At 39.1% G+C, this 24,350-nt stretch overlaps 2 protein-coding genes across 6 annotated transcripts; one reads left to right on the top strand and one right to left on the bottom strand.

Annotated features, from left to right (window-relative positions):
- Positions 1-174: 174 nt before the first annotated feature.
- Positions 175-16,435, bottom strand: mia3 (MIA SH3 domain ER export factor 3). 4 transcript variants are annotated; one of them, XM_086166776.1, is made up of 28 exons: positions 16,113-16,434; positions 15,097-15,230; positions 14,929-15,015; positions 12,647-14,750; positions 11,537-12,310; positions 10,942-11,042; positions 8,814-8,945; positions 8,525-8,546; positions 8,348-8,436; positions 8,185-8,262; positions 7,675-7,785; positions 7,515-7,586; positions 7,040-7,144; positions 6,750-6,872; positions 6,577-6,664; positions 6,328-6,380; positions 6,108-6,198; positions 5,893-6,031; positions 5,446-5,608; positions 5,329-5,364; positions 5,187-5,254; positions 4,822-4,907; positions 4,113-4,226; positions 2,905-2,967; positions 2,111-2,157; positions 1,925-1,993; positions 1,130-1,541; positions 175-933 (listed from the first exon to the last, which is right to left on the bottom strand). In XM_086166776.1, exons 1-28 carry the CDS (start codon positions 16,231-16,233, stop codon positions 677-679), a joined length of 5,739 nt encoding a protein of 1,912 aa, XP_086022902.1. In that variant the 5' UTR covers positions 16,234-16,434; the 3' UTR covers positions 175-676. The 4 variants fall into 4 exon arrangements, with proteins under 4 accessions (XP_086022902.1, XP_086022904.1, XP_086022903.1 ...); XM_086166778.1 differs by lacking the exon at positions 4,113-4,226 and having other exon boundaries at positions 16,113-16,435; XM_086166777.1 differs by lacking the exon at positions 1,925-1,993 and having other exon boundaries at positions 16,113-16,433.
- A 2,258-nt stretch (positions 16,436-18,693) lies between these two features.
- On the top strand, positions 18,694-24,010 carry taf1a (TATA box binding protein (TBP)-associated factor, RNA polymerase I, A). Of its 2 annotated transcripts, none has more exons than XM_086167152.1 (11): positions 18,694-18,879; positions 19,398-19,588; positions 19,695-19,858; positions 20,325-20,438; positions 20,531-20,729; positions 20,951-21,081; positions 21,266-21,424; positions 21,758-21,824; positions 22,005-22,128; positions 22,457-22,617; positions 23,107-24,010. In XM_086167152.1, the coding sequence occupies exons 2-11, from the start codon at positions 19,468-19,470 to the stop codon at positions 23,130-23,132; spliced, it is 1,266 nt and encodes a 421-aa protein (XP_086023278.1). In that variant the 5' UTR covers positions 18,694-18,879; positions 19,398-19,467; the 3' UTR covers positions 23,133-24,010. The 2 variants fall into 2 exon arrangements, with proteins under 2 accessions (XP_086023278.1, XP_086023279.1); XM_086167153.1 differs by having other exon boundaries at positions 18,704-18,762.
- The last annotated feature ends 340 nt before the right edge of the window (positions 24,011-24,350 follow it).

The following is a 24,350-nucleotide window of genomic DNA, read 5'->3' as shown; positions in this document are numbered from 1 at the left end:
TCTTAGATTAACTAAAAATTTTATATATATATTACAATGTTATTGATGCCAGTAATTTTAAAGATTGTCATGACAAATGTTTGCCCCTCAATTCATGTCTTATTTTTGAATAACAGTTGTACACTAAGGGGTTTTAAAATATTCTGCTAGTGAACTTTGAGTTGATGAGACAGATAAAGGTTTTACATTCTTTATTATTAAAGGCTCTACCAACATAGTAAAATAAGTTATACATCTGGCCATCAAATTACATGTTTGCTTTACAATCAGTTCAAGCAAGAGCTCTGAGAAAATCATGTTTCCTGAAATGCTAAAAGCTAAACCTCCCTCCTTTTTCAAATTTCCACAGGAAATGGCATACAGATAGTTTTCCCCTTTAAAATCATCGATATATATTTTCAAGAGCAACACAAATTAAAAACCTCTGGCTTTAATGACTTATTGCACAATAGGCTGTTCAAAAATTGGCAACCCTTTTCACAATATAGTGATTTCAGACAATGATGCTTTCATTTAAGGATTTTTTTTTATAGATATCTGCATTTTTTAATTTCATTTTGTAACTGAAGTATGAAAATAATCACAACATATGTTTGAAATAAATCTTGTGTAGTAAATGTGTTAGGTTTGGGTTGATGAGGAGTGTTCAAGTCCTCTGCATTAGCTGGTGGTGCTTTCATGGCTCAACCATGGCTGGCCTCGCTGAGTCCTGAGAGGGCTCCTGCTTCAGGGACATGTCTTGACCAGGACCAGGGGGAGCTCCTTTTGAGTTTTGGAGGGCATCAGATGGAACCTGTCCATAAGCGCTGTCGTGAGCAAGGTGCATTGGAACACCTGGAGGCAGGTCTGTTGGAGGGCTGTTGTATTCACGCGATCCTGCAAGGCGCATTTCAGGTGGGAGAGATGGACGGGGTCCCATAAGCCCACGCGCACCTGAAGGGGATAATTAAAAAGTATTAAAGACGATATGGTAAAAAGGCCTTGTACTTAATGAAGGTGTGGGAAAATTTAAGAGCAAATCTTTCTAAATATACTAGTTCCAAATCCTGTCTATTCTGAGGAAAAACAAACTTCCCAGCAGTGCTATATGTCATCACTAACAGCCAAATACTTAGCAACCGCTAGATACCATGGAGCGCAGGCATTGGCCCAAAGTGATGTGGTGGAGGGGGACGGAAATGTGGTGGTGGCGGACCCCTTGGATCCATGATGGGGCCTGGCCTGGGTTGAAAAGCGTGTCCGTTGGTAGGTCGAGGCCCGAATTCTCCCATTGGTACAGGCAAGGGCATGCCTGGGTGTCCGTTGGCTGGCAATGGGGGCCTATGCGGAAGGGGAGGTACATTTGGAATAGGGGGACCATGTGGAGGAGGAGGATGATGATAGAGGCCAGGTCCTGGAGGTCTGTAAGGTCCAGCTGGTGGGAGACGGCCATGGGGTCCAGGAGGGAGGTGTGGGTCATGGAGTACAGGACCAGGTGGAGGGCCTTGGATCATGGGGCCTGGTGAATCTCTGATTGGGGATGCTAGGAAGGATCCCGGACCCTGATAAAGACAGACAATGAGAATGAATCCTGTGGAGTTGTTTCAACTGCAGTTAGTACAACTTGATCCAGTGTAAAAAGGTTAGAGCAGTGCTGTGAAGGGATCCAGAAAACACACAATTTAGCACCAACAGAAATGACTAAACACAAGACCCAGTGATCACAACATGACTTTTAAACCATGGTTAAAACACATTCGTACCCAAACACCTCACAAGACACAATAGCCCTGCAGCTACCTTTAGTGATTTGCAAAAAGCTGAAACCAGTCAAAAATGTAGTGACACAAACTGCTTTCAATCTCTCCATTAGTCCAGCTGAGGTGAAGATAGGTGGAATGCTTGCATACACCTTCACACCATGCCCCTCAGCCTCTGTACTCACTGGCTCTGGACACTCTATGGAGTCCTCAGCCTGTGTCTCTGCTTTTATCTGAGGATCTAGTGCTTGCGTCTGTTTCAGAGCAAGAACATACAAACCAAATGAAGTTGGGAGAACTAGGTTTAAGAAACAAAGGGAGGGAAGGGACCATGCAGGGATGACAGAGTACCTACTGGGAAAAAGACTTACAGATCTGTCCATGTTGGCCGGGGAGGAGCTACGGGGGCCCATCATATCTAAAAAGGGACAATGCACAATATTAGAGGCAGTTCTGAGAAATCATGTGGAGTTCAAAGTTTTTAAACAATAATTAAGATTATTGTCTCAGCAGTGGTGATAAAAAGATCAAACTTTCAAGTGTTCCCACAGCATTATTAGAAAAATACTGAAAATGCTGAAAAGCTTTTCATAGAAAAAAAAAATCACAAGGTTTAATTTTGAAATGTAGTATTACAAAATTAAAAGATTCCGTGCTTTCTCATTTTCTGCAGGTGGTGTAGGTGGGGCTGATGTTTAAAAGGTTTGGTACTGGACCATCTCTTTCAAGGTCCAGTACTGTGGTAGTTTTTCTATTCTCAAATTCTGAGGACCATTTGTCAGAAAGTTGCAAGGAAAACTGTGTGGCATGAAGCACAGTGTGCCAGAATAAAAAAACAGCATCCTATCTCACACGCAAAAGAGTAGATGGAAAGATAAATAAACAAACAGAAATAGAAGGGGGGTAAAAAGAGTTGGAGCTGCTGCAACAGGCTGCTGTCTTCTAGCACAATCTTGAAGAGGGGGAAAAATTTCACCTCTAAAATGCTCTCTTACCCTTCCTGTGGCATTTGTTTGATCCTGGCCAGTATTGTCTGTGAGACGCTTGATGATACGTAAAGTTTTTAAAATGTGATATAATACAGGTGATTTATTTAAGTGGACCTTAAAACCAGTTATCATTTCATCCCTACTACAAATTGTGTGCAATGTAGTGTCAGATTTACCCATCCCAGCGATGTGTTTGTTGTCAGGGTAACGGCCATGTGGGTCTGATGGAGGGCGAGGACCTAAAGGATGGCGTCGAAATGATATATAATGAATAACTTTTTAAGCCATTGAAACACTGTCCATTTCACAACTTCTGGTCAGAAAGGAAGACATGAAGAGGAAACAAAGAAAACAAAAGGTCTCAATGATGACAGTCAAATGAATAAGTCTTTTTGTCAAATTGAATTCTTTAAAACAGCCAACAGCCAAGAACATCTAAAGGTTAGAAAGAAATACACTGATCCAGTTTCATGCTTCCAAGTTTTCTTGTGAAGTACTAATTCAGTATAAACAGACTAACCTTTATAATATTTATATTAAACTTGCTGACACTAGTCTGAAGCTGACGTTATTACAGATTTTTGCAAAAACAGTAGGAATGACATTCCTCTCACAATTACATTTTGAAGTAATAAAAGCAAATTTAAAAAGGCTGAACTTTTTCCTCTTAGGATTAACAGATAAGAGATGGAAAGTGGGTTGTCACAATGTTTGGCTATAGATGTAAAACTGCAGTAATGGTGTATTCATCATATAACTATGATGATTAAAATATATATATAAAATATATATATATATATATATATATATATATATATATATATATATATATATCGTGTGTGTGTATATATATATATATATATATACACACACACACACACACACACATTCATTCAGTTCAAGTGCTCAGGGAAAAAAAAACAAAGGCACAGGATATTTGTGTGTTTAAGTGCATTCAAAATTCACAATGGACTGCCTGATAGATTTTTATTTTTATTTTCTACTTCAGTAAATCTGTTTTGTCTGCGATTATTGTCCAAATGTCCACCACAATTTTATTTGGTAGCTGCTTTTAAAATGAGGCAAATTTCCACATAACAGGAAGGATCTTCTATACAGAGGTTTCTTAATCATTTGACCAGAAGGAACAAACAAGCAGGGAGTAGACCGCAAAGGTGTCAACAGGATCTTAAAACACATTATGAAAAAGGAAAAGGAAGAATTCAAGAGCTGAGAGAACTGAAGAAATTCACAGGTGAAAACTCACAAAAGAGGAGACAGATAGTAATGATATTGTGTCATTAAAGATATTAATGACACAAAGTGGAAGTCGAGGGATGATGCAGCAAGAATCAAAGTTGGTCAAGTAATCCACTCGACTCACCATACGAGTCAATTCTTCGCCCCACCGGAGCAGAGGGAGGGCGCCTGGGACCCTCTATCATTAATGGTGGAGATGGGGCACCCCCACTCACAGGAGAGGGCCCATATGAATCACCTGTTATAATCAAACCAACTATTTATAGAGGGAATAAAAGGTCCTCATGACAGCTCTCCTTAAGCGTCTGATCGATGCAAGTAACCAAGATTGCAGTAGTTGGATTGAAATGATCACATTTTTTAAAACTGTCAAAGTTTGAAATATTATGCATATATCTTTACATTGTTAATATTCATCCTGGAATCATGGCTTAAAATGTAACAAAATAGAAATTTGTCTATGGAGGTTCTCAGTCATCCAGGTTATGGTTAATTGTTGTTCGAAATCTTCATGTGGAAACCGGACTGATTTTCTTGCTGGATTAAGGTTCACCTCTCATTTGAGAGGCTTCTTCAGTTTGTAGAAACTTATTTCCAAATTCTGACACAGTTTCATGATTCACATTAACTAACTGTGTACACAGGAAGTTACTGTCAGCTCATTATATAGTGTCTGAACTCAAACAATCTCAAAGGATCCTGAAAAGGTATGAAATCTTTAAAGAGGATGATGGGTCATTATGAAGACCAGATGCCTGTTAAGCAGCTGACGATTTCCAAAAGAAAGGGCAGAAAGATAACTTGTATAACAAAAAGATCAGAGGTTCTCGTACCTTGGCGGAGACCGGGAGCTTGTCCGGAATTTGGTCTGAAGAGAGGAGCGCGACGCTCATTCAGCTGGGAGGTGAGTACAGCCAGCCTGTGGGGGAGCAGACAACCTGTGGTTCGATGCAGGTAAGAGCAAAACATGCAACTGCAACTACTAATGCTTCATTCCTTATGTTGATGGAAACAAATCCTATGATATTTAAAGGGGTTTTTAAAATACAAAGAATGATATAGAAAAATCACATTCAAGGGAGTGTGATTGTAAAATTTAAGAATTTTAAAGCTATCTGGTTAATCTGGTATATCATGGGATATATCCCCTAAACCCCCAATTATTTGAACTACTTTTGGTTATCATGCCAAAACTTACTTTTCACGTAGTTTTGATGATTCAAGCTTCTCTTGATTCAGAGCTCGTTCTGCATTGCGAGCATTTACCTGTAGAGAGAAATAGATTATTTTCATCTAATGATTTGGTTTCACATATAAGCATCACACACAGTGCAACATACCCAGTTTGAGTGAGTTTTGTTTTCCTGTTCTTTAACCTAAGACATAGAAAAGGAAAACAGTCAGGATGCAAGTAGAATTTCTCTGTACAATGTTGCCAACAATTCTTAATACTCCACCTGTTCTTTATAGAGTTCCTCAGTCTTTTTCATCTGCTCCTCCATTTCATTAATGCGCTGTCTCAAGACTTTAACCTGCTCTTCGGCTTCAACAGCCTTACCGCCCACTTCTGACAGGAGATTTTCCTTGCTACGACGCTCCAGCTCCTCCTTTGTTAATCTCCTGGGGAATCATAGAAACACTCTTTCAAGTAAGAGTAGCCCTGGTTTCATTGTCATCTTTCCAACCAAAAATTTTAAACAAATAAATGCTTCTACAGTACAGCGTGATCTTCACTAGCATCCTAAAGGTGACGTGACAGTAATCACAGAAACTTAACTCCAATGATTAATACATATGTAGGATTAAAGACATCCCAGAAATAATAGCGACATTTTTTCTATTTAGCAAAAGAATTTAAATGTAAATTACAATGTAAAAGAATAATTACATGAGGCTCCACTTACTGCTGCAAAGCATTTTCCTTTTGTTGGTACATTTCAACCATGATTTCATTTTTCTGCTGAAGAACCTTGAACTGGTTTTCAACATGACCCTTCTCACTTTTGAGGGATGCAATTGCATGTTCCAGCTCTTGGTGTTGTTCTACAGCAAAAACAATTCAATTCAATACCACTGAAATTGTGCCACAGAAACTATGTCTTCATCAAGATCAACATGCCTTCAAGCGCCTTTCTGGCTTTTTCTTCATTCAATAGTTTTGTCATGAATCGATCCCGCTCCTCTGCAATCACAGAGAGTGTGGTCTGCACCTGGGAAAAAGTGTATAAAAAATTTTGGAAACAAACTAAATAAACTAATCCTTTTTAGGTTTAGACAGTTGGGAAAAGGAACAAATTTTATGTATTTTTTTGTATTGTAATGTCATCACATCAGCTTACCCGGGAAACATCCATCATCTGTTTGATTCTGTTCTTTACAGCTGTTTTCTTATCTGTAAAAGGACAGTAACAATGTTCCCACAACATTTGAAACAGCTTAAATGATAAAAACAGACACACCATGTGAGTAAGAAGCAAATACTCATTGTAAATGAACCACTTAAATGTATAACACGGTGGATTGCTGAATAAACTGAGAGCACACTAAACTTGTATGCCAACCCATCACTGGAAAGAAAGTGAACTTACCAAGTGCCACATCGCCATTTTCCAACATCTTGGTATCACTTTTCTGGTACTCACAAGCATCTAAGTCTGAAAGCAGTTCAGAAAGCACCTGCCAGAAGACATTTTGGTCATCGATATGTTGTTTGCCTTGTCTTTTCAGCGGATTAATTTGACAAGCATATGAAAATACTGACTTCTACATTATGGTCTTTGAGCACCACAGAGTCTTCAAGTTCTTTCTGAGACTTTTGATAGACTTTTATCTGTTCATTCAGATCCTTGTGTTTGTCTTCCCAGTCCTTAATAGATGCTTTAAGCTGCAAAAAACATAAAAGGAAAAAATATCCTCAGATAAACAAGTGCATAAAGATACTGAGTTTCAAATAACTGGATATTTTTTAATTACATGCAATTTCATCAAATCAGGCCAAAATATTTCATTTGAATCAATTAGATATAAGAACAAATTAAAACAGTGTCTCACAGTTTTATTTTCTTCCTTCAGTGCTACGTAGTCCTTCTCAAGACATTTGTACTGAACATTTCGGGCATCTTCACGAATCTTGGCCTCATCCAGTAGAACAGATGTCTACAACAGATGCAATTTATTAGACACTTGATGTAATTACAGCCTTTCAGTACAGGTGGTCCTCACTTACGACGACTCGTGAGTTACGATGGGCTTTGCGCTGGCAGCAGAGTTGTGAGTGAGTATGTATTGTACACGCTTACCTGTGCTTATAATTGGCCTTTATTCATGCAAGTATAAACATTAAAAGAAAAAAAAGGTAAAATAGCATGGTAATAATGGACGATATGTATGCAAATATTATATGGTAGTACGGTAGAAACGGTGTTTTGCTTAACGACGAATTCACTTAACAACAGACCCCTTGGAACATAACCCCGTCATTAAGTGAGGACCACCTGTATTCAAAAGATTGTGCAGGCCAAAGTACCTTAGCGAATGCTTCCTGAATCTTCTTCCTGCTAAGCTGTAGCTTTTCATTTGACTTCTCCAATTTTTGAATCTGATAAAAAAAAAAAATAGATCATGTTACCCATATGGAGAGCATTACATTTATAATACAAGGGCAATCACTGCTCAAGAAAAATTACCCGGCTTTCATTTTGAAAAGATTTTTCATTTTCTTCTTCGAGTAGTTTTGAATATGCACTCTTCTCATTAGCCATTTCTTCATTTTTTGTTTCTGCCTCCAAAATCTTGCTCTGCACAAATAAGAGAAATTTTACAGTCCTCAACAAATGAAAATTCATAAAATGAATAATCTTAGCACAATCAAAAAAATTAAAAAAGGAATAAAAAAAGACGAACAGCAAACATGCAATTCAAAAAATATATACATATGTAAATGTGGAAAGTTGGAGCTTGATGGATCATTTAACAAAAAGTCCACTGTAAAATCTTGAAGACAGTGTGAGAAACATGCACTAAAGTAAAAATTTAGTAAAATAATAGCTGGAACTTTTTAATCTGTGTGGAAATAAACTGAACCAATAGGAATATTTTCATAAAGACAGCTTTACGTAAAATAAAGCAAAGGTAAAATCTTTTTACATGAAGCATAAAAGTGAAAACTTGAAAAAAAAAATTCACCTAGCGCTTACCTCTAAGTCTTGGATCTTTTTCATTGTGCATATAGCTGCCTCTGCAGACTCTTTTTGTATTTCTTTCAGTTGTTCAGTCTTAAAGAAATGCAAACATAAATACAATTTTATATTTTCACAAATTATCGCATTGATGTTCGTGCAGACTTTCACAGATGCTGACCTGTTTCTGGAGTTCAGACATTTTGGCGAGAGCATCACCTTTCTCTTTTCTGAGTGCTTGGATTTTATCAGACAGTCTTTTTTCATCCGCTTTTAGAAAAGACAATAATTTAGATTTAAAATTGCATATGTGTGTGTGTTTCTGTGTGAAAGTTTATAAAAATAAGTAAACACTCACCAAGATATTCTCTCTTCTTTACCTGAATAGTTTTGGAAAGCAAAAAAGAGATTGCACTTACTCATCTAATGAATGTATACTGATGGCCCAAAATTACTCATGATATAGTTAGGAAAATATTGTGGCTTATTTGAGACAATTGGTCAAAAAATATAGGATTCAGACTAAATGTCACCACAGTGTGTGTTGTTAAATTTTTTTCATTTTATCAAACAGTGCACATTCCGATTTCGCAGATTAAGGCACATAATCTGAGCTAAAATGAGGGGAAGTAAATCAAAGTACTTACAGCCAACACAGTTCTCCAGAAAAATAGGATAAAGGTCACTACACCAACCATCACAGTGATGACAGCAGCTTGCCAAGGACAACCAAACAATGTTTCCCCAGGCTTCCACTCTTCTGGTAGTAGAGAAATCATCTACAAATTTAAACATAAACAAGGGACACAATAAGAAGGAATTAAAAAAGCTGGGGGAGATGGTCAGCATTACTACCTCAGCAAAGGTAATTTGCCAAAAGGGGGTAATTGCTTATATAGTCTTGTGAAAAAGTACGAAAAGACTGACACTCATGCTAAATATTAGCGCATATAAAAACACAGACCAGCTTCAAAAGTTGTAATATCCTGAGACCACAAAAGAAATGACCATATTACCATGTCCAAATTTCAGAGCAGGAGAAAATGAAAACTCGTGAACTCGGTGTATCAACAATGATAAGAATCCCAGTCAAATAAGGCAAAAACAGAACCACTACGCAACACTGAGCGAATTTCTGCGAAAGGATAGGGACCACAGACAACACTAGCGATGAATAAATAACACAATTTCTCCCGTAGTCGCACTAAAAAAAAAGAGCTTTGACCATCAGTCCAAATGCAAAGAAACCTTTACACCGTGCATTTGGCATTTGAGATAGGATGAGGACCGCAACTCAAAAACAGGGATTTTTAAATTAACCATATGCTTAATAACACGTCAGCAGGCCGTACAGTGTGGTACATAACTCAAACGATGCAAAACTTACGTGTTGTAGCGCATTAAGAAAAAACAAATATATATGGTCCGGTTCCATTACGGGTCGAGTTATTGTCTCACTGTCCATGCCCTCTTCAGCCAAAAACGAAGTGGAATTTGTATGCTAGTATGACAAATTTTAGCTTGCTAGCACGGCAGCTAACGTAACAGTTTAATGAAACAGTCCGGTATTGACGCGGGTAGATCTTGTAACATAAGTATCTAGGAGGGAAAATATCAAAAGTATTAAAAATTTTAAAATAATCGAGATATATTTAGGTGGGAATTGGAAACGAAAGCTGGTTAGCGATGACCTGTGTTAGGAACGCGTCGTCGAATCCCATTGACAATCAAAAACAAACGACAGGCTATGCTAGCACTACGACACCGGCTCTGCCTCAAACAGCTTTGAGCAGACGCACAAATTTTACGGCCCAGAGATTTTCTAAAGACTGGCCGTGACTGGAAAAGGTCACCAATATCGTCGTTTGCACGCTTTAAATAAAGACCGGAGATTTTGCTAGTAACCCGCTGAGGACCGGCTTCGTTTGTCGTCAGTCATCAGGACTGCAGTCAACAAAACAGGGGAGGGTCTTTGGCTGTTCATTTAAATGAGAGCTTCTCGCTGACAAACCAGACGGTCGTGATAGCTCCGAGAGCTCACCATACTTTGCCCGTTGTCATTGTTTTTAACCTTACTGCAATTCAAATATCACGTTACAAAATTTCACATTAAGTAAATAAATGTGTTTGTGACATATTTATAAGTTATGTGTAGAAATGTGTATTTCTTGACACTGTTTTACAGTGGACTACAGATTAATGCAGGTTTCTTCATGGCTTCTCTACAAGTAGTTGTTCAATCATTATTTTAATGCAAGATATGGAAACATGCCAGCTTGGACAAGCTCCAGCATCTTTGCAATCCCAATGGATGAAATGTACTGAGTTTTGGTAATTTCCATAATTATACCAACTCCCAAACTTTTTTGTGAACAGGTGACCAATTAATTAATTGACAGCAATTACAACACATTGGTTGCCCAACACCGCATTTCTCCATGAAGGCTATCATTCCAAAGATAGTACATGAACGAGACACATTCAGGTGTTACCAAATAAACGATCAATCTGTATTTCCTGTTTGTTTGTAGAAATTAGCATGAAATCTTTACGTTAGCTGTCAGTCAAAGACAAGAAACAATGCTCTACAATGGCACAGATGAATGGCTTTAATTAAAAAAGCTATTGTTTTTTTTTTTGAAATTCTCTCTAAAGGCCTCATCCATCAATGATTGTTTTTATGGAGTGACACAAGTCAACAATCAATACAACAATAATCAGCAGAAGACAGTTGTTTAGAAAGTGTGCTGAGTAGCTTACAATTTTTAGACTTACCTGAACCGTCCACTCTACGACTTTGCTCTTGACGACCGAAATAATCCATCCGATGTACATGGTTCCGAATGAGAATAGTCCTTCTTCTTCCATATGAAATTCTGACATTGTTTCCATATGGCCCAAAGACAAAAAAAGTACACCTTATTAAACTGAGTTTTGTCTGCTTGGACAAAAGGAGAAAATAATTCTGATCCAATCATAAAAGGCAGAACAGAACAAAATAAAATATTGTTGAGACTTGAGATTAATTACACATTGACTGGCTATGCTGTTCTACTTTGAATGGAGAACTACAACAACAAAAAAAACAAACTTTTTGGACATAACAGATAAAGATACTAATCATGACTTCTTTGATGTTGTTCTTTTCTGCCTGCTAAAGACCACATTTCGACAAAAACAAACAAGCTTTGATTGAGCTATTGGTCATCAATTGAGTGACCAACCTATGATATGACATAGCATTCAAGTCTAAATGACCTACATTTCTGTAGTTATTCCACGAATACAATTTCTGAATGAGAATGTTCAATCAGGAGTGCCACACTGAAGGGGTGAGGGGGACGGACGACACTAAAGCAGGGACACTAACCTGAGGGTGGGTGCTCCACCTCCACTCCAGGACCCAGGTCTAAGGGATGTTCCAGTGCAGCTTTAGGAACCTTGGACATCTCTTCTGATTCCCTGAAGATTGGCTCATCTTTATTTTTATTGAAGTGTCCGCTGTGCTCCTCCACACTAATGTCTGTTCTGGTGTGCACATCTTCTAAAACAATCTGCTCTTTTTCAGTTTCATTGGGCCTTTCATCTGGATCTCTCCCAGCCACAATGTCATCACCCTCCACCTCAGGAATAACAGATTTTTCCTCGACATCTGAGCGGGGTATGTCCTTTTCCTCGACATCTGAGCGGGGTATGTCCTCTTTCTTGACATCTGAGCGGGGTATGTCCTCTTCCCCGACATCTGAGCGGGGTATGTCCTCTTCCCCGACATCTGAGCGGGGTATGTCCTCTTCCTCGACATCTGAGCGGGGTATGTCCTCTTCCCCGACATCTGAGCGGGGTATGTCCTCTTCCTCGACATCTGCACGGGGTATGTCCTCTTCCTCGACATCTGCACGGGGTATGTCCTCTTCCTCGGCATCTGAGCGGGGTATGTCCTCTTCCTTGACATCTGAGCGGGGTATGTCCTCTTCCCTGACATCTGAGCGGGGTATGTCCTCTTCCTTGACATCTGCACGGGGTATGTCCTCTTCCTCAACATCTGAGCGTAGTATGTCCAATTCTTCAACATCTGAGCGGGGTATGTCCTCTCCCTTGACATCTGAGTGGGGTATATCCTCTGTGACATTCATTTCATGGTCATCTATGGAGAAAAAAAAACATTTTTCTTTCAAAACTTGTCACGTGAACTTCCCCAGGGACAATAATTTACCTCATTACAACAAGTGTAGACTACCCTTTGAAGTGTGAGATATTTGCTAGGTAAGTAATAGTGAGACAATTGTTGATCTGAAGGGATTGATAAGGTTAGCAGACCAATTTGGCTGAGGAGAAATTCTACCTTATGCCTGATGTGAACAGTGTTTTGTCAAATGTTACAATTAACTCTTATTTCTTGTGATAACCAAATACTGGCTTGATCATTTCCTCTTTTCTGACATAGCCCGTTATATTCTTGGAAAAGAACATTAAAACCTACCTTGCTCAACATCTGGAGATTTTTCTCTAACTAATGGTGTACTATCACTGATAGTTGAGTACTTCTGTCGCAGGGTGAACGCAAGCTCCTGCAGATCATCTAATATTTGGGTTTCTTCATCCAGTGTATTTGTATCCATAATATCGTCGTGCTTTTTTTCCTGGTTATCCAACATTTTCTCAACCTCTTCTAGGATAGTATTCTCTGAGGCTTCCAGAACACTTTCAAGTGCATTTTCAATGTCTTGGACATTGTCTGATTGTCTAAGACGTGTAGCCTGCAACTCAGTGTCCAAGTCATTGAACATGGCTTCGACTTTAAATAAATTCTTCAGACCCAGAAATTTTTGAAATCGTGCCATGCTCTCCTCACTGAAATTGTCTCGGAGCAAAGTTAGCCTCATGACACTGTCGTCGTACTCTGGCTCTGGAACTGACAAAGCGGGTTGATGCGTTTCAAACCAGGTCTCAGCAGTGTCCGCATTACTTGATTGTGAGAATGATAATGCATTTTCATCTTCAAGCAATTCTTTTTCACCATGTTTCTCATCATCCATCCCCATATAATTTTCATCTTCCATCTCCTTTGCAAGTGGTTGCTGATGAATCTGTGGGTTGTCAAAAGACAATTCTGATTGATTAATACCATTTTCTTTATCTGTGATTAAATTATTATGAAGTCCATCATGTAGGACTTTATCTACTGCATCCTCCTTTTCATCTTTGACAACTGAATCTTGAGATTGTTCGTCCGTGGTAGAGGGATCCTCCTGTGTTTTAGTTCTGGTAGAAAATGATTCTTGGTTGAATTCTGTTCTATTTACATCAACTGCACTATTCAAGTCCTCTCTGTGCTCTACTGCAATGCTGCTGTCCTGTAAATCTTCAGCGATATTAACCTCTGGCTCTTTTGTGGACAAATCTTTCTCTTTATCCTCAGAGAGTTCTTCTGGTCCTGTAACATCTAACTGTTGAGTATGATGGTCTCCAGTAGGTGTGGGATCAAATAAAACTGTCATGTCATTTATTTGATCTTGCCCTGGCTCTTCAGTGGCATCTGATGTTTGCTGAGGTTCATTCTGATCAACTGTTATCTCATGCTCATCTTCATAATCAAACAATGGTTTCTCAAAGTCACTGACTGGTTCATTATCTTTTTGTTCAGGAACGATATCAGGTATCTCTTTAATGGCAGGGTGAATTGGATCAGGCTCTTTTGGTTTTTCCTCAAAAGCACCTTCTTTCTCTTCATCATCTTCATCTTCATCCTCTGAACTAAAATCTTTAGTCCTCTCTCCACCAGTCATGGCTGAAAAAACTGCATCACCAAGTGATGTCCAAATGTTCTTCCCCTCAGAGTTTTTTGTTTGTTCATGTGTTAAGGCAGAGTTTTTTTCATCACTGGGGGATGAGGATGATGGTGTGCCAACTGCCTCTTCTATGAAGGACAGCAATGGAGTTCCATTTTCATTATCACTGTCACTGTGCAGAGGATCTTCCATGTTTTCACTTTCCTCATCTGCATAAGGAGTGGTTTTAGTTGTACTTTCTGCATCTGTGGTGACAGCATCAAATGTTGTTCCAAAGGTAGTTTTTGCCTCAGGGATGTGCATTCCTTTAGAAACAGAAAGAGGTTTGTTTGCTGGAACAAAATCATGTTGGGGCTGAGACTCTACCTCATGTTTTATGGGCACATCTTTGGTTTCAGTCTTTGCTGCATTGACAGTTTCAAGTACTGAATCTAGGGATTCTTGATTCTCATTCTCTTCATCTATCATAACTTTGTCAGACCCATCAGTTATGTCCTCTGTATAAGGCTCTATGTTTAAAGACAGCAGTTCCTTTGACCCATCAGTGGGAGGCGCAGAGGCACTTGGATCATCTGGGATCATATCAAGATTGTTCAAGTTATAAGGCTCACTTAGTTTCTCTCTGTCATTTTCCTCTGCTTCTGCATCGTTCGGCATGCTTTCTGCCTCTTCTGTTTGGCCCAATGTTCCTTTATATTCATCATTATCATTCCCAGCTGAATACCCCAACAGTGCATCTACATCGTAATTGTCAAACTTATCATATCCAGTGTCAAAACAGACAAAGTCTGTTTCCTGTAAAGAGACAGAAGGAAAAGAATATGTATTAGAGTATTACTTTAATTTTTCAGCCTCAGAACTTTTTCCACATGGTATAGTTACAAAAGTAGTGGACGTCATATGCTTCTCTACCCAATCATTAGAATGCATCTTGATTTTTTTGATGAATAAAATTATTCACTCATTTTCATACCTCTGCTGGAACTTTATATTCATTTTCAGTATAGATATGGTTTACTGCAAGAAGGTCTTTTGGAAAATAGCCAAAGTTACTTCCAACCTATTGAAAAGAAGAAGAAAAATTAAATGGATGTAGCTACATAGACTAATGTAACTGATTATCAAAACATCAAGTACTTACACTTCCGGCCCACAAGTCTGACCTTCTGCCAGACAATTTGTAATATACATAGATAGTTTCAGATTTCTTAAATGACAAGAATCGACAATCTGGACCTGAGAAATCTTCTACTGCTTTTCCACGACAGAGAAGCACTGTGAAAGAAAACAGTGAGAATTAGAGCGGTGCAAAAAGTCAAGTCTCTAAGTGTCTTGTCACATACTCCAAAATTACCGAGACAACACTGAAACGAATTCCTCCCAACAATGCTTACGTACAGAATATGCAAAAAACTAACAAAAAACAAAACACAACTGTAACTAATGACAATGGCGAGTGCAGGCACGGATCGTCTTATAAAACGTCCAAATTGCGACGTTAATTTTATCTAAATTTGAGAAAGAAAAACAGGAAACTGCGTAACAACGTTTACGGGTTTCTAGCTGGCTATTTTGCGATTGTGGTAGATTTTCAGAGAACTGAGGTCAACATTTTCACTCATCAACATCAGATCTTCTTCTTGACTTAATGCATTATGGCATGCATCTTGGTTACTTCGCATGTTTACTGGCTTCGTCTCATCATCACAAAGTTTTTTCTTAATTCGGTTGGTGTAACACGAACTACATCCTTTAACAAAAAATAACACAAGCGCCCGTAACGTTTGGGCCTTTTACTAAACACCTTCATTATCAATAGTTAGCTGACCGGCTAATTAGCTGCTAACATCTGCTAGCGGTCTTCGCCCAGCACAACAGGCCCAGAGCTGTCCGGCAATCGGCCAACGCACTGCGCCTGACCGTGTTACCCTCCTGAGCAAATGACCAAGGTAAACAAAGCCGATTTCAAAAGTGCGCGAAAAACATTAAAGAGGCCGTACAACTATATAAGGCTATCCCGGTGGCACGTATTGACTGGCAACAGGTCATGAGATAAGGCGCAGTTTATGGCTAACAACATCGGCATCGGGATGGGGGACGAAGCATCCTTCCGAATATCTCCGAGCTCCAGAAACCCATACAACCTCGCAAACTTACTGCTGCACTCCTCGTCTGCGCATCTCTTGACGTCGGAGAAGCGTTTTTCCAAGGCTGCCGTCGAGATAAAATTAAACAAAAGTAATAAAAAGCCTTTTCGGTAAAAGTGTTTTGCTGCCATGCTGGCAGTTTCCTCGAGTGGCTCGGTTCAGCAGCCGGAGCATGAGCACTGGGGCAGGAGAAGCCGACACGTCAGCACAGCAGATCCGGCTGGGTGTCGGCGGCACGGATAGGATCCCACAGGATCCTGGTTTCACAGGTCCATTCGTTCCCACCCGTGTCGGAACACTCGCCTAGACGAGCTGTTCAATGCACTTTCCTCTGGAATATTCCTTGTTGTTCCAATGGTATTGTATTCCAGTAAAAAACACAACGTCCTCATCCAACAGTGTGAGTGGATTCGTCTTTGGATGGAGCTAAATTTGGTCATTGCTCTCCTAACATTTAAAACCGTGGGGAGCTTTCGCCTCAAACATTTGCCTTGCAAAGTAATATTTCCTCATGGACACCACCACCCGCACTTCTTTACTCTCAAAAGGGAGTGTACTTTGAGTGAAACTCATTGGCAACACTGCAATATGAGTATTTCCATCACACAGGCTGTGAGCTTCCCCCTGTGTGACCACAAAGCTGTGTGTGGCAGGTCATGGGAGAGTTGCCCTTTGCTTCATCATCCTTTCATGAGATCACAGCGTCATGGGGGGATACAGGCAGTCCTGCAAATAGTTTGGAGAAACCTGTGTTTGCCAAGATGCTATGTTTTCATTTTTATTTGAGGATACACAATGAAACCAGTGAGGTGCTTTGATGCCCTACACCAGGATCAGGCCCACGAACAGGTTTAATCTGGCTTGCAAATTGAAAGGATACCCGGTTTGAGGGGTGAATTGAACAATAGGTAGTTAATACAGTAGTTAATATGTTGTGATTTTACCCGTCCGGCCCACCTGAGAATGGCTTTTCCTCTGTGTTGCTAAAACCACTTCCTGATTTGGAAGGTGTGGTGGAGACTAAGGAACAGGACCTGACTTGAAAATTTGAGCAAACACTAATGTTGAATCAAGGGGATGCGGTCTACTGATTAAATAGGTGAATATACAACAGACGAATACAAATGAAGGGAAAAAAATCCTGGAGATAGACACTGGCAGTTTGAAATATGTGTCAGGGCCAAATTTGAATAAACATGGGGATGGTGAGACAATTGGGTTACTCAAGTTTGACCCAAGATTCTATAACCAGAGTATGATGTTATTGCATTTTAAAGGACAACCTAATACATCCTACGGGGAAAAATAATCCCCAAAATGAAATTATTTAATTTGAGAATGTACATTTCAAGCATGGCATTTTTATTTTGGCATTGTATGACGAAAAACAATCTATTGTAGAATAAGATTATCAAATCACATGCGAAAGATAACCAAATAGCTGTACGTTGTGTGCAATGCACCTAAGGTAAATTGCCACAATATTACTCAAATCGGAAGAATCATCAAGCAGTCATTGAAATCTTCACTGCTTTTTTTGGAATAAATTGAGCAGTGTCAATGCCGAGATCAAGAAGTCAGAGGATTTCAGGTACTTGCTATCAACAGTCCAGTGCAGCAGAGGTGCAGCACGTGGGTGCAGCGGTTAGTGCTCGTGCTTCACAGCTAGAAGGTCTCGGGTTCAATTCCCTTTCTGTGTGGAGTTTGCATGTCTGCGTAGGTTTCCTCCGGGTACTCCAGTTTTCCCTACCACTAAAAACATGTACAATAGGTCAGGATGAATGAGAGTGTGTTTGTGAGTGCAACTGCGGGACAACGGATGCAAATTACCCCATGGCTACAATCCAGAGCGGTGTGTTTACATGCATTTCTCATGTGTGTTCATAAACATGCACTGTCCCAACCAAATAAAATAAACAACAACAACAATAGAGCGAGTGGAAAAGAGGTGAAGAGACAGGTTGGAATGGGTGGAGAAAAGTGTCAGGGTATTATACGATAGAAGACTATCAGCCAGAATGACAGGAAAGGTGTACAAGACAGCGGTGAGACCAGCGATGCTGTATGCCCTAGAAACAGGTACAATGACCAAAAGACAGGAGGCAGAGATGAAGATGCTAAGGTTCTCTGTTGGAGTGACCAGGATGGATAGGATCAGGAATGAGTCTATCAGAGGAACAGGACATGTTAGATTATTTGGAGAGAAGGTCAGAGAAGCCAGACTGAGATTGTTGGTTCAAGTAAAGAAGAGAGATTGTGAATATATCATTGGTATATTCTACCAATACCAGTCTACATTGGTCTACCGTTGGTAGACGGATGCTGGAATTGAAGCTGCCAGGCAGGAGGTCTCGAGGGAGACCAGAGAGAAGATTTATGGACGTAGTGAGAGAGGATGTGAAGGTAGTTTGTGTGAGAGAGGAGGATACAAAGAATAGGGTTAGATGGAGAAGCTTGATTCACTGTGGCGACCCTGAAGGGAAAAGCGAATAAGGAGAAGAAGAAGCAGTGTCACTGGCAAACTGATGGGGGCAGCAACGAACTAAAGCTGCTCAACCCTGCCGGAAATGAACACCAAGGAAAAAGAATAATTGACAGTAAACTGTAAACACGTGAGTGTTATCGCTCAACCTCACCAAACATTGTCGTTAAAGTAAAAGGTAAGAGATCTATTGATTGAACGAAGTGATCGAGAGTCCCTTAGCTCATCGGTATCTTGGCATCGATACGCTGTTGGACTTTAAAATAATCATATTTATCGTCGCACGACGAGAAAGGTGAGTTAACAGGAATGAACCTAATACGCTCGTTTTCATTATAAAAATAACTAGAATAATAAAAAAAATAATATGTGTAGTCGATGGCGTGAATTACTATCAATAAGTTAACCACTGCATTAGCTTTTACTGGTAACCCCATCTACGAAACTAGCTACGCCTTTAACCCGTTATTTTCTGCAAACCCTATTTGATTTTGAACATAAATTAGTCCATAGAAAAATAAACAGCACAATCAGCTGTTTATCAAAATCAGATTCACTTTATTGTTCCCCAGGGGAATTTACTTTTACTTAAAGCAGCATCTACTGTTAAGGGGTATAAGATAAAAGAAAATGTAAGCATCAGCATAAAAAATATATAAAATACAAAAGAATGTACAAGCATGTAAACAAATCAAAGAGTAATAAATATATAGTAATTCTTGAACAATTATCAGGGGTTGAGAATGTTATTTAAATAGTTTTGACACTATTGTAACTTTTGACTTTGTTAATATTTTTTTGTACTCCACCCAGGTGTGAATTCTACTCTGAACACTGAAACAAATAATAAGAAGAATCTGAACATCTGAAACCTCTGTAGGCTATGGATTACAGTGATCAGGAGTTATGGTCTGGTGATCGGTTAGATGATGACAATTTTTCCTCAGAGGAATTTACGGAGGGAAAAAAATTGAAGCTTCATCTAGTAAATCCCTTAGTTGTTGGTAAGTTGTACTGTATACACCTTCATTTTTCGGTAATTTATAGTATATATATTCTATTTTTCAGAATTTTTAAAAAAAATGTCCCTTCTTATATTATCAATTAAAGAGACACCGAGGGAAAGTGGGCTTCACCAAAGCACAAGGCTCTGTCTTGATCAGGTCCGAGAAGCTTTGTTGCAACATAGATGGCAAGAAGCTGCTGAATACATGAAGTATTTCCCGCAAATTTTAGAAGACACCAGCAATTTCAATTCACAATACTACAAAGAGGTATGTTTGGTTCTATTGTTTTTTTTCTATGCTGATCTCAGTGAACTGATATGAAGTTCACCAAATATACAATTCCACTAATGAAACATAATATAACAAAAGAGCTTTAAAAATCAATGTTATCTATATTTCTAAATTCCCAAATGGGAATCTTGACTCAGCTTTTTAAAAGTGTAAACATTCAAACACACACATGTAGCGAAGACATAAACGCACCAGGCAAGCTGAAAGCAAGCATAAGTTGCCCATGGAGCTATTGGGGGTTAACATGAATTGATTCTACTGCACCGCATGATCAGATGAACTCTTTCACAATACAAATGCACAAACCTAATCATTTAATCCATTCCACATAATTGTATAGTCTTATGGTACATATACAGTATATTTGTCTGATGTATTAGTAGAGGATGTACTTCTGTTTGATGTTCATGTCCTGAATCAGGCTTATTTACATTTTTTTCAGCTTATTTGGAGACTAAATACTGAAATCCTTCATCAGCACCCTCACTCAAAGTTGGAAGACTACAACATTCTCTATGAGCAAATAAAACATTCGGGAGTTGGATGTTACTTGCTGGTATGTATTGACCAATATAGTAGATGCTGCTTTCCGTTCTGTTCTCTTTGTTTATTTCATTTATCTAATTCAGCTTTGCTCTGCCTTCCCAGATTTGTCTGGAACATTCATTTCATCTTCTGCTCCACGGCCAGATCAAGGAGGCAAAGCATCAACTCTCTGTTGCTGAAAGCTGGAGATATGGCAAAGTGTCCATTGGTCAAGTTGACTTGGTCAAGATGATCAAGGCCTACAGGAGTGTACTAGATTATGTCATTTGGTGTGACAGTAGGTCGACGAACCCCAGTGATGGTAAGGCGATACACTTTCTTCAGCCCTCGTCAATTATTCAGGCTCCTCTGTTCTACTGGCCCGCTGCATAATCTTCTATTAGCTAACACTGCCACCTAGAGGTTAAACATAATAATGGGCTATCAGTTTTCCCCATTAATCTTCCTACTCAGTGTAATTTGGAATGCTTCTGTTAAAGTCAGATGGAAACAACTCAAGTAAGTTTCTTATTTTTGTTTTAGTTACAGCAGATCACCTAGATTCGGAGGACACCAGCAGGATGGATCACGTCTTAAGACAGGCTTTGGACAATCTGAAGGAGATTTTAAATAATTCAGGTGTCTGGGATCCTTTCATACTGTGTTGCATAGAAGTAAGCACACAAAAGAGGTTCTCTCCACTTCCTCTCTTTTCTTACAACCATAGTCTAAGACATAACCAGTGTCGCTTATGTGTTTTAAGAATGTATTTCCCTCTTTGAGTTTGATCGCCTTAATACCTGGTTCAAATGAACAACCAGTAATTTCAACTCAATTTAAATGTCCCTTTTTTGAAAGATGCTGGATGTCTGTGGTGATCAAGATGAAGCAGAGAAAATACTGGCCAACTATGCATATGACAGCAATTATTCCTTCAACCCGAATGCACACGCCTATCTTTTCAACTTCCTAAAGAGGCATGGTGCTCCGCAAAAGAAGTTGATCAAAGTGTTGGAGGTACGACGGAATATTAAACCATTATGATGAAGTAAAATTTAAAAGTAACATGGTTATACTGACTTTTTTAAGTAGTAGATAAAAATAAGTTGAGAAAATGAAACCTGCGGCTAGTCAATGAGGCAGTGCTCCATTAAGTGTCACAAACTGTATTTTCGGGGTTGGGGGTTGGATTATTTTGTCCAAAATAATTTCAAAAAGGAATTTTCGGAACATAGTTTGGGTCTGGTCCATTCAGAAAGCAAGTATTTTTCAAAATCAATGCAAGAGTTCTTTTGAATCCCTCAATCATCATAATATAACTGTTAAACCTTCCTTTTTTTAATCCTTTAGAATCTCCATGGTTTAGTCCCAAGCCACGAACTGATGTTGGACTATAGCTGTCTTCTACTTATGACAGGTAATTGCAATTTGACCTTTTTTTTTTAACTTTCATAAACCTTCTGTCCCTGTGGCTTAGTGATATGAAAAATGTGTTATCCCAGAATGAAAGTTGGAGAGAATTGCATCTCAAAATGAATGTGTATTTGAAACTGTTTTTTCAAATGGTAACTTTTGTATGCATTTTTATTTTTTCAAGAGAGAAAAAAAGATTTGCAGAGGGCCTTGGAGGTTGTCCTGGGCATGCTTGACTTCGCCTGTTGGGGGAAGAACTTAACTGTGTGGAAATCTCTAAAAGCCATTATCAACAAAATACAGATGCAGTACGTCTGAAATATTTTTGGATCATTGTAAATTTCACTTGTAGAGATCATACAAAGTCTAGAATATTTTTCGTGCCAGTGTTCGTTTTCAAAGTTTCAGTGATTTCTATGAAGGATAAAAACAATCACACAAACAAATCTATGAATCACTTCAAGATCCTATGGACTCTGAAATAAAGATCCAGGGTCTAGCAATGTATTAAACCACAAATCACTCAATGTAAATACAGTTACACTTACATTGAATTTTTTGCATCTAAACCTTTGGCCAATAATAAAAGCTTCACTTGGTTGAAGTAATCTGAAATTATTGTAATTTTGTGAATAGAAACAGAGATGACTGGAAGGAGATCATCTTGGAAAAGATGTCTTCTAGAAAAGACTGGTGGCCCTCACTTCACTATACCAGATTCCACGCAATTGAAGACTCCCAGCAGAACCCTGAGCTGATGGAAGTAAAGGGGTCACTGACAGAGATTCTTTGTCCAGGTAAATGCAAATAGTATTTGTAGCATTGGGTTCATCATCCTGGAATCAAGTGTTTGTGAGCTTGTCAGAGCAACCACTCATAAATTTCCTGGCTCCACCTGATCTTTTGTGTGTGCTGTCATGTGCTTCACACAATTTTATGTTTGCAAATGTTTCTCGTGTATGTTAATAGAGTTAACCGAATGAGTTTCTGAAGATTTAGGAATGAGCCAAGCGGTTTCTTTACATACATCAACAAAGTTCTGTTTGCCAGATGACCCCTCATTTGCATCACATTTTCCAGGTTGAACTGACTAAGCCTGCAGTCTATAATCAGAATGCATTGCGCGGTTGTTTGCACTGACAATGAATGAGGAGTGGGGAAACAATGCAGTGGATGCCATCCTCATGGACAGTTAAAAACCAAACCATCAATCCAATCCTTAATCTGCCGGGCGAGTTACACTGATGAATTTTACTGACAACTCACTACTGTTTTTCCTTTCACAGATCAAATGGTCAAATACTCAGTTTGAGGCATGATCAGCGGAGAGAATACAAAGAGCCAGTGGGAAACGTCATGGTGTCCAAATCAGAAATCGAGATGATTTGGACTTAGTTCAAAAGCTTCTGTCCACATTATATGCCCAATAAAGACAATATATTTTTTTAATTGAATATTTACTGTTGGTTTACTAATTTTAGATGTGTGTGGAGATTCAGTGAATTCCTCATTTTTTTATATGTTAATGGCTCTGGAGCTGTTTCCTGCAAAGTAAGAGCTCCCTCTGTCTCCATTAGGTGGAGCTCATGCACTTTATATTTTTACTGTCAATTGCAGATTGAGACCATGACCAATAAAACTGTCTATGTGCAAATCCGACATATCTGACTCACTCTACATGTCGGTGTCATAGTTTATGTAAAATATCATCACTTGGCAAGTCTTAGTTTACCCACGGCCAACCTTTGACTGCAATTTTGGGATTTTTAAGTCATAAGAGAGTGTACAAAAAACAACCCTAGAGATCTTTTCTCTTCTTGTCATTGCAGTCGTGACAGACTACTCAGTCATACAAGACCTCTCAGCAACCTACTGCGGTCAGACTGGAGGAGGGGCAACAGATTGTTGACAGAAGGCTCTTGTGAGGGAGGAAACAACAGAAGACATATTATTAGCCTCTTAGCCTCATATCCTCTTAGAGATGACATACCAAACTTGGGGTTGTCATGTAAATGGGATAATGTAGCCATAATATGTAGCCAGTTTTCCAGTGCAGTCTCATTATTTGGTGTAATATTTTTTAATAATGATGTTTTTCCTCAAAAGTGTTTTTGTTCCATGGTTGGAGCCTAGCCTTCAATGTCTGTGCTGACGTTTCCTCACCAACAAAACTGCATAAAAAATGCTTAAAAAAATCTCCCATTTGACTTGTCAAAATGTTCTTGTCTTGGCAACTGGACTTAAATTTCTTCACTTGCAGGCGTTTCACCCATCATTCGAGACACTTTGTTAGTTCTAATGACCTATGGGGAGTTTCCAAATGTAACTGTCAGGGTTTTGGGCACGTCTAGGTTAGGGTGGCTTGTTGTGTAAATGGAAGAGTTGATCCACAGAAACCAGGTGTAAGGGGGGTTATGCTAATGGGTGTCGTTCATTTTCAGGATTACCTGTATTTGAATGTGAATAAGTTAAGCTAAACAAGGCTTGAAACCTGTTGGATCACATGAACTTTGGGTCATGTGGACGTTAC

The sequence above is a fragment of the Fistularia commersonii genome, chromosome 20 (genome assembly GCF_037954325.1).
Source record: "Fistularia commersonii isolate RoL2024-O1a breed Wild chromosome 20, RoL_Fcom_v1.0, whole genome shotgun sequence".
Taxonomy (NCBI): domain Eukaryota; kingdom Metazoa; phylum Chordata; class Actinopteri; order Syngnathiformes; family Fistulariidae; genus Fistularia; species Fistularia commersonii.
The sequence above is the reverse complement of the archived record's forward strand: the minus strand, read 5'-3'. Positions and strand labels throughout refer to the sequence as shown.